The following is a 16645-nucleotide window of genomic DNA, read 5'->3' as shown; positions in this document are numbered from 1 at the left end:
TATAAAACGACAACAAACTTTGAGATATATAGATTACATACGGTGATCTATTATTAGCGCATATTGTATCATTTTCCTTGTATTTTATTTCAAAAAATTTTATAATAAATAGATTTGTCATAGCTTGTGTAGCTCACACATGTTTTCAGTTTTTCAAGCATGTTATAAAAAGTTGCAAGTCAAATCAGCTTTTATTGATTTACATGTAAATGCTTTGGTCTAGTGTTCCTGTTTCTATTTTACATAATTAGCACACCAAATATAGGCAAATCTTTTTGCTGTTGTGCTCACAAAAGATTGTCTTGATGCACAAAGTGAATTCGATTACCAAAATGATTGTATTGAAAAAATATCAACTGTCATTATCACTCCGAGGCTGAAAGTGCTGCATATTTATCTTATTTACTCAGCTGCAAACCTCTCTTGTCAGTACTGATGTACAGAAAAGCATAAGTGTGGCTGATAAGGTAGCTCGGGTCATGTCATTAACTCTTTATAATTACATCCCCTCTAACAGGGGTCGCTGATTTTTTAGGTTTTCAGTTTTCACTTTTTACAAGTAATACTACTAGTGAGAACAAAATTTATATACCGATAAATTTACCATCTGTCATAACATTTCTGTACATAGCAAAAATATATTGTTTGTCTAAAAAGCATTAAACCATTCATCTGTAATTTTCTCGCGAGCATTTTGCTATCTTATTTGGCATTGCTAGTGTGGCTGAATAAATCATTGATTCATGAAAGGAAGTTGTCGCCTCAGTATGTAGAGCTGAGTCTTACAAGTAGTTCACTTAATAGTTTTCCTGTAATAGCTAGCTGTAATATCGTGTGCTATAGAAAAGCCCTAAACGAACACTTGCACTAACATTCTCTCAACCAGAGACAAACTTTGGATTATCATAATCTGATATCGTTGTAGCCATAACGATATTAGTATATTTCTATGTCAGAGTAACTGAGTACTCTTCACTTAGCAGCTGGAGTTGCTTGCTCATGTTTTGTTTTCCTAAGGTTTGCACAAAAAGGGGTTAGGCTTACAATGCTGGCTAAGGGTATCTGTTTACACTCATTGACTGCTGATTGATAAGCAGAAGAGAAGATTTTGATCTTTATTAGAAGCAGACAATATACTCAATGATGGGCTGTTATTTTTTTGAATCACAGTTTACTTTTTTATTGAGTTTTATGGTATATAAAAATACGTAATTTCTTCTGTATCACAAATAAACTGTTATTAGTTCAAATTCCAAAGCATTGTGGGTAAAACAAGGAAAAGGTATTACATTAAAAATTTAGAAATACTCATGAATTCAATGCAAGACTCGAAAGAGATGTTTTGCAGTCCTATTAGTGCTCATATCATATTTCTATGCCTGTGTAATGTATAATATTGTATTTGGAAAAAGCCATATAATACAGATGCTTGTAATAGGTTATGAGCTGCAAATTCTTAAATCGTTTATTGCTTTTACTGCTATAGCAGTAAGGTCTATGATAATGAGGTTAATCTCAGTAAACTCTATGTTTCTGAAATCTATGTCAAATAAATCTATGGTACTGCGTTGTAAAGAGCTGAGGTCTATGATAAAGATGTCTAAAGCAGGAAAGGTCAGTCTTTAAATATCAGAGACAGCTGTTAATACTAATAAACTGCCTCAAGGTCATTCTTCCTTATCTCTACACACTAGGCCTGTCTACAACTTAGCGGCACTGTTTTTGTGCCTGGTGGAAGAGTGCCACTACCACCCCCAGAGCACACTTCATTTCTTGCAATCTCTAGCACTGATGTAGAAAGAGTGGCAGCAAATGAACATCCATTTGCAACCTCCTCAGCATAGCATTCTTCAGCTGCGCTTCTTGCCGCTTCCGTGCTAAAAATGAAAATTCACAAATTTATAACTTTTGTTAGATGTGGAAACAGATATAGTATTAAAATTGAAATTGAAATACACACTTAAATAGAAAGGAAGGATTGTTCAAGCAAAGCCAAGTGATTTTTAAGCCTTGTAACCATGTACGCCGCAAGCACCTGGCAAATGTGAACCTACATGCCGAGTGCCGCCAAGTATCGCCGGTCAACACAAGAGTTCAGCGCTGTTCAACTTTCGCGAAGAGACAAAGGCAAAACTTTCCCGAAACGCACTGTGCAGATGAAGGTCAGCATTTGTGAAAAAAGCATGGCAAGCGAACATTTTATGCGATTATTAGCGCTGCAGCTTTATGTGAACAGTATTGGACAGGAAGTAATTCAATGGACATTAACTGACTCATAGATGAGGACAATGTTTACATGAGCCACAAGTCATCAATGTGGTTTCTTGACCTTACTTCAACCAAGGTTAATCTGTTATTGACTTTATTGTCAAACTATTGTTTTTACATCCGATGTGTATATATATTCTGGTAGAATTGCAAATAAATCAGGTAGTCAGCATACACCTGAGAATATATTTCCAACAAACAGAAACCGCCCGAGCCTAGCGTAAGTGTTTGCTGAGCAAGGTTACCGCCGGGGTCTCGCAATCGATATGGGAACCAGGCTTTAGTAACTGTCTGAGAGTTGCCTAGTAATTGCCTAGTAATTGCCTAAAAGGTATTTGTAAAGCAAGTACATTGTTTATGACAATTGAGTAAAGTCCACAGTGGTGGTAGAGGTTAACAGTGATGCTGATACAAAAGTAGGCCTATTATGCTCGCTCAATCATGGTATAACATGAACGGAAGAGAAAATAGCTATGGGAAAGTTTGTATGTTTTTTAGTTTTTAGAGATGATGCTGGTCAAAGGAAGACCAATATGTAATTTTGGTATCTAATAATGGAGAAAAATTATGGAAAAGAAAAAGTGGAGAAATAAAAAAAATTAACTAATGATATTAAAAGCAAAAAAGTTCAGATTCACTCATCTATCAGCAGACGTTTGAAAACCTATGGAATTAGCAAAATTTAGCGTATTTTTAGAATCATATCCTCTTGTTTATCACATAGAATAAAGGGTACTTTTGCCTTTTAAAATACATATTATAATGAGACGATCAATTTATTGTTAATGATCCAGCTGTTTTAGATATGCTTAGTTGTCCTATTAACCAATCAGAAGGGCAACTCAAAAATATGCAACATCACATGTGTGATGGTCAATTTGTGTCTTCGAATCAGTACAAGCGAGGTTGTACAGCCCAGCAGACAGAGTACAGAATCTTTTGTTCGTAAGTGAGTTTGACTAGTTACATGACATGCATTTCTTCATGTTTCAACTTACAAAAAAACAACAAACGATTAACGATAAATAAGCAGACGACTAGTGAGCCAATCTAGAAACTAATTATCTTAATTTGTGTTTTTTACGTTAGTATTTCACCTCATTGCGGGTTATATCAGATAATTGGTTAGTCATATCCGTAGCAAACTGGTTTGTGACAATCAGGTGGAAGCTTTCAGCGTTAGCAAGTTTCAATTAGTTCTATATACACACTGAATCTTTGCGTATGGTTTTTAGGTTGAAACACACGCATAAAACCCAAAATATGGTGGGATAAAAACTGTTGGCTGAACATAGAAACAAAGCAAATATCAGCACCTGCTAATCAACAGATATTTCTTATAACACTGGTCGCTATGTTGCGTCTGTTTAGAGGATAGGACAGAGCATTAGCGTACCCATCTACCCTACTATTCACTCACAGGCTTTCTCAAAATGACAAAGAGCACAAATTTCTCTCAATGACTTTTGTCTACGTATTAACATGGTGTAATAGTTTGCACTATGGACTGCAAAGCAGACGGTTAGTGGTTTGAGCCCTGCTACGGGACAACAGCAAAGGCATCTGGTCTTAATTCTTTCTTAGCCTCATCATGGTACCGAAGTATGGAGGCCATTTTATGAATTCTGCTCTACCTTAGATTAGTAGCAACTTGTCAGTTTATCAGGAACGGCACTGTATATGCATAATATGCACACTGTATATAATATATATATGATATGTGCAATATAAACAATAGTCTGAGAACCAGCCTCAAGTTCGGAACAAGCGTCTGTAGTAACTCACCATCTCAGTCGGCGGGAGCTTCTGATGAACACGATATCTGAGCATCTTGAAGTGCTGCAACCTGAAGGAGAAAGAATACAAAACTGGATAGCATTTTGCAAGCTATTCTGCTGAGAGCTCAAGAACAGGAACGCGCACAGCATGAGAAAATTAAGGACTTTCTTTTTGCGCAGACAAGAAGTGTGTTCTGCTAAGTCTTTAAAATAGTAGCAAAAATAAAGTTGCATAGGTTAGAAATATCATTCTAATTTTGGCTATTTTGTGTGGTTTGGGAGTTATCGTCTGTTGCGCCTACACTGTTTTTTCACGAAGGCCTAGAAATTTTGAATTACGATCTTATAGAGTAGGATATATTTTCAGGAAGCTTTAATATAATAATAATGGCATGCTTCTGTCATGTGGTGACAATGCTTGGTAGTGTTCTCTAGTAAAGAAACACACCGCCAGGACTAGGTTTTTATAAGCTACCTTGGGTGGTCCGAACACTTATCAAGGGCTTCTTCTGGAACTGTCAGATTAACCTGAAGGGATACATTTTGCAACACGTCCAGTCTGACAGAGCCAGGTAGCCATTTCACTTGTCCAATGTGCGAAGGACAGAGGTGGATCTTTAACGTGCCCACGTTGTCAGTGTGGTACACGGACATGAAGCTTTATGAAGGGTATTTTAGTCAATTTTTTTAGTTTAAGGTTTTCGGCGTTCTTCTGGATTGCAGAGGGAATACCAAATGACATTTCTCTGTGGCCTTGCTCTTTTATGCTACAGCATTTTCTCCCAGTATTAACATCTATCATAACAGGAGGGCAGGTCATATCTGTGCTTGTGTCTATGTCTATGCTCATGTCAATGCTCATACTCTTGCCTATGTCCAACCTCATGCCCAAGTTCATGTGGAAGATCATATTCATGTGAATGACTATGTCCATAAAGATACCATCATCTATGTTTATCTTTAGATTTATACACATGCCCACACAAAAGGTTTTAATTGGAGTCAGCAGCCTAATAATAAATATTTTAGTTATTCTAGATCCGTGTTCAAGATATGATGCGCTTTTTAAAATATGAAACTGTGTAAGACTTCACTCACCATCTGCTGGAAATCCAATATCGCTGCAACGTTTTCGAAAAAATCTTGCGTATCTGATTCCCTGAAAGATTCTTTGGGCAGTCGGTTCACTTTCTGTGCAACTTGTACTTCTTAGATTTACAAAGAAATCTCTAGCCCTGTAAACATATAGCAAAATAAGAACTATGGCTAGAATCGTAAGTATATAGCAAGAATAGAGCTATGGCTAGAATCGTAAGTATATACCAAGAATAGAACTGTGGCTAGAATCGCAAGTATATAGCAAGAAAAGAACCATGGCTAGAATCGCAAGTATATAGCAAGAATAGAACTATGGCTAGAATCACAAGTACATAGCAAGAATAGAACTATGGCTAGAATTGTAAGTATATAGCAAGAATATAACTATGGCTAGAGTTGCAAGTATATAGCAAGAATAGAACTATGGCTAGAGTTGCAATTATATAGCAAGAATATAACTGTGGCTAGAATATCAAGTATATAGCAAAATAAGAACTATAGCTAGAATAGTATAAAGTATATAGCAAGAATAGAGCTATGGCTAGAATCGAAAGTATATAGCAAGAATAGAACTGTGGCTAGAATCGCAAGTATATAGCAAGAATAGAACTATGGCTAGAATCATAAGTACATAGCAAGAATAGAACTATGGCTAGAATTGTAAGTATATAGCAAGAATATAACTATGGCTAGAGTTGCAAGTATATAGCGAGAATAGAACTATGGCTAGAGTTGCAATTATATAGCAAGAATATAACTATGGCTAGAATATCAAGTATATAGCAAGCATAAAACTATACCTAGCAGTACCAACACATAGTAAGAGTAAAGTAGCAAAAGATAAACACTTATAGCATTGCGGGCATCTATCAAGGGCCTCATACTTAGAGTTCAAGTATTTCTTATACTTACCCTAAACAGTCTCTTTTAGCTAGTCTTTTGAAATCACAATAGTTATCATAGAGAGCATCTTCACAACCTGCAATATAGCTAATTGTAGTAATTCAGAGCATTGAGAATGCTAGGCATGGTAGCACTCTCTTTCACTGGCATACATACATCCATAACTATTCTATCCACATGTTAATAAGAGTAAACTGCTGAGTTGAGGTTGTATTCCCTCTTTGCTCATCCAGAAAAACTGGCTATGATTATGGAGACAGCCACCTGCCAATAACGCAATAGGCTTTGGTAGGCTGCTTGCTTTTATCTCTGTTAGTGAGCAGTTTTACTGAAGTCATTCTGAAAGCTCAACAAATGTCAGAATGGGTACCTAACATCTAATAAAGTTGAGACGTTAGGGGTAATTGTGCACTCTTAGAATTGTTACAGCAAAGAGAACATAAGTCTACACTTTTTATAGATTACCATTGTAGATTAAAGAATTTCGCTTGGCTAAGTATTACCACAAGGGTATTTAGGTATAGTAATACTAATACCATAATTAGTATTAATATTAATAGTAATAATAATACCATTTATTATAGTAATTGCATAGCCTGTGGTCAGAATTAATTCAATCAAACTGTTCTTCTCGTTCAAACTGCTTCTAAGCTAAATAAGATTCAAATATTGCAAATGTTTCCACCTTTGATAGATTTAAAACATGAGTTCACTAGTAGAACTGATTTGTAAAATTAAAAAAAACTTTAAAAACCTTGATTACTCAGTTTTTATTTGACTTATTTTAAAATATTTTGTCTTTGCGTAAAGTGAATTTCAAAAGATCTTGTTGAGTATGGTTACTAGCATATTAGATACTACTATATACTCGTTGCATAACTTATTATAAGCTAAAATTAGTTTATCAAAAGCTCCATGTCAAAAGGTTTGTAGTTGGTCAAAAATTCAATTGTTTTTAACTATCATATTTGATTTAAACAAATTTCAGAATAGAAACTTATTTTTCCAATTTATTGTTACTGTTTTGTTACCCTTCTGTAAAAAAAGCAAGCTCGATTGGTATCGTTTGCAATTCATAATAAAGTAAAACACTGTGAACAGAATTTAAAGTTTTTTGTAGAAGTGATACACAAGTGTTTGCATAAACAATTCAGTATTTGTTGAATTTTAAAGAGAACAGCCAAGTCCAGTTGCCAGCCTTATCTAGTCTTATTATCCAGCATTGAAAATACAAGTGTGAGTAGTTTTTAGCTACTATCAAAAAGTTGCTGACGTTTTCTAGAGAACAAACAAGCGAGTGACATGTCTGCTTAAAACAGTAAAGATCTCTAATGAGGTTGACTATGGTATGCAGCATGAAAAACTTCCAAATTGATAAGCTATTTTCCAGTTTTTTAAATTAGTTCAAAACCTGCTTAGTTAATTGCTGGCTATAAAATCTATAACTGCAGATATTTTTCGAATTTAATAAACATGATTAAATTCGCAAATGAAATCATGTGAAGACAACTCTTTCGGATTGACTATTATGGACACCCCATAGCGACTAGATCTTTGGGAACAACTTATATTATTTCTACCTACACTCAGCATTTCCGGTCATTGCTATACATAGAGAGTTAGATCATAAAAATTATGGTCCTGACTGGAACATCCATGGCAAAAAAGATAATAGCCAGAGAGCGCAAGCCACGCTTATATTGAGACACCGTCTTATTTTTCATTTCTCATCATTTTTCCTATTATGAGTCGTCTCTGAGGATTTTCATTCTCTATCTTTTCCGGTTCATTGCATTTAAATCTGCCACTCCCAGAGCCCCCATGTATCTCTTCACCACATCCATAAGCCCTCTTTCGGGTCTTCCTTGTCTCCTAAGTCTTTGCAACCTTCATTTGTCTCTTTTATGACAACTCTCTCTATTTCTCCCCACTCGCCCAACACCTGCTTTCCTCTTAGCTTACTCATTATTGATCTAAATTATTCTTGTTTCCCTGATTGCAAACCTGAGGATTCTCAAATCTGTCCCATAAAACTTGACTTTTTATTTAAATTTTAGCATTAAAAGGCACTTGCATATTCATGTTATTAGATAGACAACTGTGTCCCAATCTCTCGATCTCCCGTGCCATCATCAACCCAAATATTTTTCATTTTAGTGTCGAGCAAGGGTATTAGTACGTTCCACTCTTCCATGCCATTATCAATCCAAATACCTATTTTTAATTTTAAAGTCAAGCAAGGATTTTAGGCACAAAATAAAGATTTGGACTAATTTTTGTATGAATTAAACTGGCTTAATAGTCTGCTAATGTTTTTTTATCGAAACATATTTTTCATGGATTAAAGTTTTTAGCGTTTTTTTACCAGATTAAGAGAGTAAGACAGTGTTTGTAATTGGACAATTCTAATAGAGACAACCAGCAAAGGCACAAAACTTACTGACAACCAGCTGTGCTGTCTGTACCATGTTGAATCCTGCCCTGCAGTTTTCTAAAATATAAGAGTTATAGTCAGTCAATATTTACACCAGCAACTCTCTAAATGCACAGGTTCAAGTCACCTTGTTTTAAATAAGGGAACAGAAACATCTGCACTAAGTATGAGCTCTGAAGCAAGAGCTAGATATGATTTTTTGAAGACTTGATAAGTCTGTCAAAACGCAAATCAAATGGCGTCTATCTGTTTACAGGATAAAATTAATGTTTTAGTATTTAATTGAAACTAAGTATTACATTTTTCGATCTAAACATAAAACAGTTAAGTACCAGGAGCAAGAAATAAAGAAAGAGATCTCATTACAGTCATCTTATATTTTAGAATTTAAAAAATCATCGGTAATTTCCCCATCACGCTTTTTCATTACCGGATGCATCAATCAGATGTACTTCAGTGCCAAACCAGCAAATCAGTGGCTGATTCTGGCCTGTCACTTAATAACATGACACATTTCATAAATCCTCAGCCAAAACACTGACTTCAAATTGACTTCATTAAACTGTAAATAGCCTCATCAAATGCATCAACTGGCAACCAGAGGACATTATTTATGTAAATACGTATAAACTTGAATGTTTTCTACTTCAAATTGGCGAAGAGCACCGCCGCAGTCGGATGAATATTCACCGAGGCAAGTTAGATGTCACCTGTGTGCCTCAGGCATTCTAAATCTTATTTGATGGATAAACTATAACCGGCTATCAAGCATCAACACTTAATGGATTGTCCTTTAATGGTGTGAACCTGGCTAGAACTTACCTACTATCAGTAAAAGAGCAAATGAGCCAATAACTTCTCTTCGGCCTGAAAACATAAATGAGGATATATTTACATATTTTGGCCTAAAGCCCCATTTAACTAGTTTGTCCTTAAAACAATTTCTCCTTAAGCTAATCAACATAGTGCTAATACCTAAGAGCTGCGAGGTATTAGTTGGTTGGTAACGCAACACGTCCCGCATTCTATAGTTACTTTACAAAAGCTTAGGCATAGAAAGTTTCAGTAAAGAAAAACATCATAATGGTTATTACACTCATAAGACTGGATAGACTCGCTTCGTCTAGTAGCTTATGTTATCTCTTACAGAAAGGTAATGAATTTTTTTGAAAATTAAAGCTGTTGTCATGTTTAACGTGACAACAGCTTTCAACACCAAAAACAGATGTTTGCTTTACGTCATTCATTACTCCATTCATTACGTATTCTGTAGATTCAAACTATAGCTTATAAGCTGTGAAAGATTTCTCTAGGCTTTTTGGTTTTTACTTAATTAATACACATTAAAAGAACTTTGTAAGGAAGTTATTGTTTCTTTATCTAAGGAACTTTGCAACGGTTACGCAGATTTTTAGAAATAACAGAAAAGGTTTAATTAACTAAAGGTCTATAAGAATATAGAGAAATGAGCCCATAACTCCACCTAATAAATCCTATATAGTCCAAATATAGTCAAAAATAATATACATTATAGTTCAAATGCAGTTTAAATACAATTCAAAAATGGTCAGGATTTATTGTGGTAAAATATTCAAGAGGAAGAATGGTGATGCTCTAACAACTGTGAAACACACTTTGACATATTTATAACAGCAAAAATAATAAGCTGTTTTGCACAAACTAATACATCTGCTGAAATATTTAAAAAAAATGCAGAGAAAGCAAGAGTATACGCTGAGGGGAGACAATAATTTCTATACTAGTATAGATATTCTATTTGCAGAGCATATATTTGCTTGTGAGCTCACTCTAAACTAGAGGTTTAGAATACGTGTCAGATAGTTCATAATTTGCATCAAACAATTCTCGTAAAACTGATCATTGAAACCTTTTTTGCACAAACGGTCAAGGACAATGGCAATCATCCCTGCACTTACATAGTCACTCCTGTTGTAAGACTTACTACAAACGCTAAAAATAATGGCATTATGTAACTTGGACTAAAAACTTTGTTTCACACATAGCTGTGAGGTGGCTTCACAGGTGAGATGAGAGAAGCAGCAGCATCTCGTAGCTGTGAGATGAGGCTGCTGCTTAACATGACGCGCTTGCCAATAGATGGCTACAGTATGGTATAAAATATGGTATACGACATGTATATGTTAACACTGAAACTGTTTATTTCTTTTTACAGTTGGCTTTATTGGTTTAATTTTATTTTTGTAAGAAAATATATATTTTAATGATTTAGATGAGAGAAACTTTAACTAATTGCATTTCTCTTTCCTTCCACTATTTTATGACTCATACGGTTTACGACTGATACACTTTTTGCTGAATCTGTATGTCGTTAGCAATAAAAACTGTTGTTTTTTATAATTATCGGTATTTGAATTAGTTACATGTATATGAAGACTTTAATTGCATTTCAGTACTTTGTTTTGCAAATTTTAAAGTAACTATTATCTTTTGTTGAATTTCATACAGCTGTATTCGCTGTTTATAGATATGTGAGATTTTAAAACCATTGGATACCGGTAATCTAAAATTAACTACGCTTTCGTAGAAAAGTGGTATGTCTCACAAAAAATAATGACTACGGGCCGATAATTCTGTCCCACATTGAGACTAAGACCACCCTCAGCCCCCAATGCTCATGACAAGCAAGATTTTATTAATTGGATTAAAGATTAGTTCCATATCCACTTTAAGAACATTTCCACAGCTGCTATTTCCATCTAGTTGGTACACTCGAGATGATTCACATTATAAACTGTTCAAGATCAGAATTAAAGATTATCTAGAGTACATTTGCTTCTAATAAACTTATAGATATTGAGTTTATCATTTTATTAGTAACTTTCTGCTGATAAGCAGTTATCCGAGCCATGCACTGTACAACTGTTACCTACCAGTACAAGCACTGGCACAGAGTGAACCTTTCTCATTCCTGCCCGAAACGATTCATTAAAAAATAGAATTTACGTTTATTGCTGAGTAGGTATGAACAAGTAGGTTTCAACAGTGAGATAACTTCTTGTCATGCGCTGTCATAAATTGATCTAGCAATTCTACTGAGCCAATCACAAATCTTTCCCTAACACCACCATTACCACAAGATAGCAACACTAAAAAAAAAACAGCGATCAACTATACTGAAAGCGACTCCGCAGAAACCTAATAAGCCAGACATTCAGGGTAAAGGTAAGAGGAGAGAGCTAAAAGCTAATCAGCTCTCTACGTCAGGATTTGACAGACAAAAAATTGTAAAAGATTAGAACTTAAAAGGAGTAATGACGACGGCGTGGAGGTCACGCCAGACTTTTATAGTCTATTGGAGTCAAACGAAGAATTTAATGATGGTGTGGCTGTAACACACTTGTTTATTAAATTTTTTCAAAAACAGCTTGGATTATTTACATTGGCAAGTGTTTTGGCATCAGCTGTGATGAGATGAAGATCGAATTTTATAAAATGTTGAATGGAAAATCTAGCAAACTAAAGATAAGGGGCTGCAAATATGTGCCAGGAGCCATGACACTTCCTCTGTCTGTCAAAACTTGAACACTGGTAGATAACTTGGATAAGTTTGAGATAAGAGAGATAAGCGGATGACATGAGATAAGTAATTGGAATATCAGCAAATTATGCTTGCTTGTATCTGCTAAGTTGCAAGCACCATAGTGGATATCAGCCAAGCTTGAATTAACTTGGCGCAAGTCTTGTTGGCTTTGTTTAGAAATATATAAAAAATTCATAACAGTGATATTCATCTCAGACAACACAGTTTTTAAAAAGAAAATAATGTTATTTTTGCTGTTCATATATGCCCCTGTGTCAAATAAATAGAAAAGGTGAATCAACTTTTCAAATCACAGATAATTTTCAGCATGAAAAAATAATAGCTTTGGTGACAAGTTCTTTAAATGTTACAGCGATGTGTACATTGCTTGCTTGAGCCTATCACCCATTCAGGTCTTACTATTTTTATCCAAAAAAAACATGTCTATATTTACCTACTTTTTCCTATGAGTACAGAAATATATAATCAACAGTTGAATTTATTATCAACTGTTGACAAATCTATTTTACTGTTTACAAAAACTTTTAAAGAACAAAACCTATGTTCTGGTATTTTGTCTAAATTGCGCTCAGCTTGTTATTTAGAAAAAAATCTACATTATTGACTTATGATGACAAAAGAACTGTTTATATAAAAGTTAAAACTGCTTGTAAAAATTTATAGTAAAATCTATTTACTGTATTCATGAAACATAATGCATAATAAGTACACGTGAGAATTACTCGTTGCTATGAGAACATTTCAGTTTCTATTGATTACCATAAATTTCTACTCAATTTCACTATCTATGACTTTGTCATTAAACCAGTTTTAGCGCAAAGAAGAGATATTGCAATATTTTCTGCCTTCCACATGTCATCCGCGTCTCATTTTGGAGAGCATTCCCCTTATAGCCGCACTTGTCTTTTTCAGTGCCAATTACAATATATCACCTTTTTTATCTCAATATGAGTGTGTGATCATGATAATTTGTTATTTACGCCACAAATAATTTGATTTTTTTGCTAATACCGTATGTATATTATACATGATTACTGCATAGTTTTTCTAAGAAGCAAATGCCGCTTTTTGCTGCATATATTAAAGGTCAATCTGGACTACTCGGCAGATTTACATTCTATCATGACGTTAAGCACGTGTAATATGTTAGACAACAAATACATTACAGCAAATACTGATAAAAAATCTAGTTACAGACACAAAAAACAGCTTACATTGATAGGTTCATGTGAGTAATGTCATTTCTAGACAGAAGTGTCAACTGTCAAGGCTTCCTCACATCTTCAGTAAGGAAAGTTTGATAAATGCAGAAAAATATGCATTGTTTTAAAAATGGAAAACACAAGTGGCCTTTTATTTTTTTGTGATTGGTCATTTTTATGCCCAGTTGTAAAATACAATTTTATATGAATTGGAGTATAAGTAGTATGCTTTTGAGCTAAGGCTTATAGGAAGATTTCATAAATAATCAATTTGGCTTCGAGTTAGTGAAGCAACCAACAATGTAACTACTGTAATTCACTCTTGACACGGAGCTTCAATAATTTTATTACTGTTTTTAGCTATTATCCTGCATGTTATGATGAGTTCTAAGTTAGCCGATACAACATCTACTAGCTGTATTTATCTGTAAGTATGAAACCTGCAGGACCACATGTAAGTTACACGCTGACTTATGACATGCAGAGTTATAAAAGTCAGTATATACACTATCAGCAATCTGTTCGACTTCTAGTAGACCTTTTTCTGATCAAACTTGAACATCGCTTAATAAATTGAACAAATTTCTTACTAACAAGCCAGTAAAAGTTTTGCTCAGGAAACTGCTAACCTCTATGAGTTGTAAATTGAATGTTTCTAAAACAGCAGCCTGTACTTTAGCATATAAATATAAGACATGCGGCGGTTTGAGTGTACTTAGAACATTATCATAGTTCATTAACTAGTTAGAATATTTTTCGCACATAAGAATATAAAAAAATAAATTTGAGAATTAAGTTTGGAATTATTAAAACTGATGCCTTTTGCCATTAAAATCTGTTTGCTGTCACCCTTTTCTGATCCGACTGTCTTTACTGGTTGTGTGTATCTACTATCGAAGTGTATGCTAGGTACAGAAAATTTACTAGTAACTGAAGTTTCTTCTAAGAGGCCCATATCTATTTGGAGTATCTGTACTGTCTCAAGCCTGCATCATTGTACTTTAATACAGATGATACGTGTGATGACAAGTAACCAATAGCATTGACAACAGTATTTTTTATGTATGGCAATAGGCATGCATACAAATAATGTTTATAATTATTGTGTTCAGTCTTGCTGACAGCAGCTGTTAAAGCACAAATTCTCGATCAAATATTAGATTGTAGATAGATTTTCTCAAAGATATTAAAAGCTTGGCTGTCTATATACATTATAGCAGCATATAATGTTTACATTTCCTGACAGCGATGTTGCATTAGACATATTATAATAGAACGTTTATGTTTATGTTTTGATAGATAAATATATCGATAACTTACGCATGTTGACTGGCGTGTTTGCTGGATGCGATAGTTGTGTAAGCAAGGAGGCTTCAGGATCAATTAATTTTGACTGATTGCTGGCAAGCAGTTTTATATCTCGTGTTCAGCTATATATAGAGACTTACTCAGTGCCAACAGAGCTAAACCTCAGCAACATCCTGCCTAAACTTTGCTTTGTCACGGAAGGTTCTAGACCAGTAAATGTGTCATAATGTAGATCCTGGTGGCACTCACTGATAGCGTCATCACCATCACATTTGAGCAAAAAATTGTGACCCAAAGGTCGTAGGCCCGAGTGTTTGACAGGTAGCCAAACCTGATACCTGCTTTTTTTTGTCTGATCATGCATTGTTGAAAAGCTTTTATCTATCTATTTGTAAATGGGAAAGCGTGTGGGAATCGAATACATGTATTCATATGCTAGTGGTTCACATTACTTGAGGCTACAGGTAGACTAGGATAGCTATGTGTTTAGACTGTGCCCTCCAGTTGCGAGAGATTTAAGCAAATCACTATCACCATCATTATACTGTTCTTATTACTTTACTTATAATAATAATTGTATTATAATCTTCCAGTAACTAGTAAATTTAGAATTTACTAGTAATATCGTGTACATCCGTTTCTGTTGTGTAACTGCGTTCCTATGATTTTGGGTCCAAGAAGTGGCAAGCGAGTGACGTATGAACAGGACTTCAATTAACATGAACATGATTGACACATAGATCCTGGTGTGTGGGTGTCGACACCACTTGTGGGTAGCTTGTAAAAATGTGAAGAAATTTAGCTTTATTTTAGTGAGAAAATATTTTTAACCTGGTATAAGTAGACAGTTTTATGCAAAGCGGTTGGAATGTAAAAAAGCTGATGGCATCCTGTTTTCTGCATCTCTTTCCAGCTAGATAATAAGATAAAGCTATAAACTCAAAATTCACGATTGGGATCCCCATAACCAATCCTAAGCACGCCAGACAGTGCAGCCTCTAGTCTCACTCAGTACACCGTGTAAAGTGTTCTGGGTTAGATTAGAGTAATGTGTACAGGCTCGAGTCTAAGCTGCACACAGATGCTACCAGAGAGATTTTGCTCCACATTTAACGGCTCTTCGAAAAAGTTCTTCTCCGTGCTACTTTCTGCCTAAAATACTTCCTGTGTATGCCAAGTTCTGTCTACACTACTTCCGGTCTATGCTCCTTCCTATCTACACTACTTCCTGTCTATACTGTGTTCTTTCTACACTACTTCCTGTCTATACTGCATTCTTTCTACACTACTTCCTGTTCCTGTGTATGCCAAGTTCCGTCTACACTACTTCCGGTCTATGCTCCTTCCTATCTACACTACTTCCTGTCTATACTGCGTTCTTTCTACACTACTTCCTGTCTATACTGCATTCTTTCTACACTAATTCCTGTTTCTGTGTATGCCAAGTTCCATCTACACTACTTCCTGTCTATGCTGCTTCCAGTCTACACTGCTTCCTTTCTACACTACTTCCTGTTTACGCTATTTCCTGTTTATTTTACTTCCTGCCCACACTACTCCCTGTCTATAATACTTCCTTTTTATGCTACTTCCTTTCTATCCTACTTCTTCTCAGTGCTGCTGTTTGTTTGTGCTAATTTTGAAATGCTATTTACGAATCATTGCTGTTATTTTGATAGAAGAAGCATTCATGTATTCATAACTCTTTGGTATTAAAACACTGACTTGTACATGTAGAAGCAATATCCTGAATAAAACAAAGTCTGGTTTTATTTAATATTCTTCCTACTTTAGTTACAAATTTAGATTAAAAAAAACTACTAAAGTAATGACTTACTTAAAAACCTAAAAAAATGAATTCTTGGCAGAGCAATTCGCTGGACTTCTTTTAGCATGCAATGAAATCTCACTATATCAGCAGTCATCAGTGTAGGTGTCTCACACAGTAGTAGTAACATTATTACTTGGTAAGATAATAATAACATTAACATAAATAATAATATTAATAATAATATTAATAATAGTAATAATGAGAACAACAATAATAATAGTAATAATAATCATCATCATC

At 34.8% G+C, this 16645-nt stretch overlaps 1 protein-coding gene across 1 annotated transcript; it reads right to left on the bottom strand.

Moving 5' to 3' along the window:
• Positions 1-1180: 1180 nt before the first annotated feature.
• Positions 1181-14643, bottom strand: LOC137387776 (uncharacterized). Its single transcript, XM_068074290.1, has 7 exons — positions 14587-14643; positions 9304-9348; positions 8488-8538; positions 6057-6123; positions 5145-5281; positions 4054-4114; positions 1181-1877 (listed from the first exon to the last, which is right to left on the bottom strand). The coding sequence occupies exons 1-7, from the start codon at positions 14588-14590 to the stop codon at positions 1691-1693; spliced, it is 552 nt and encodes a 183-aa protein (XP_067930391.1). The 5' UTR covers positions 14591-14643; the 3' UTR covers positions 1181-1690.
• Positions 14644-16645: the final 2002 nt, after the last annotated feature.

The sequence above is a fragment of the Watersipora subatra genome, chromosome 2 (assembly GCF_963576615.1).
Source record: "Watersipora subatra chromosome 2, tzWatSuba1.1, whole genome shotgun sequence".
NCBI classification, from domain to species: domain Eukaryota; kingdom Metazoa; phylum Bryozoa; class Gymnolaemata; order Cheilostomatida; family Watersiporidae; genus Watersipora; species Watersipora subatra.
The sequence above is the reverse complement of the archived record's forward strand: the minus strand, read 5'-3'. Positions and strand labels throughout refer to the sequence as shown.

Excerpts from the sequence above, each read along its gene's own strand:
- LOC137387776 (XM_068074290.1), bottom strand. Across the intron at positions 4,115-5,144 it reads TATTGGATTTCCAGCAGATG|GTTGCAGCACTTCAAGATGC; the intron begins GTGAGTGAAGTC and ends TTTCTCCTTCAG. Across the intron at positions 1,878-4,053 it reads AGCTCCCGCCGACTGAGATG|CACGGAAGCGGCAAGAAGCG; the intron begins GTGAGTTACTAC and ends TTTCATTTTTAG.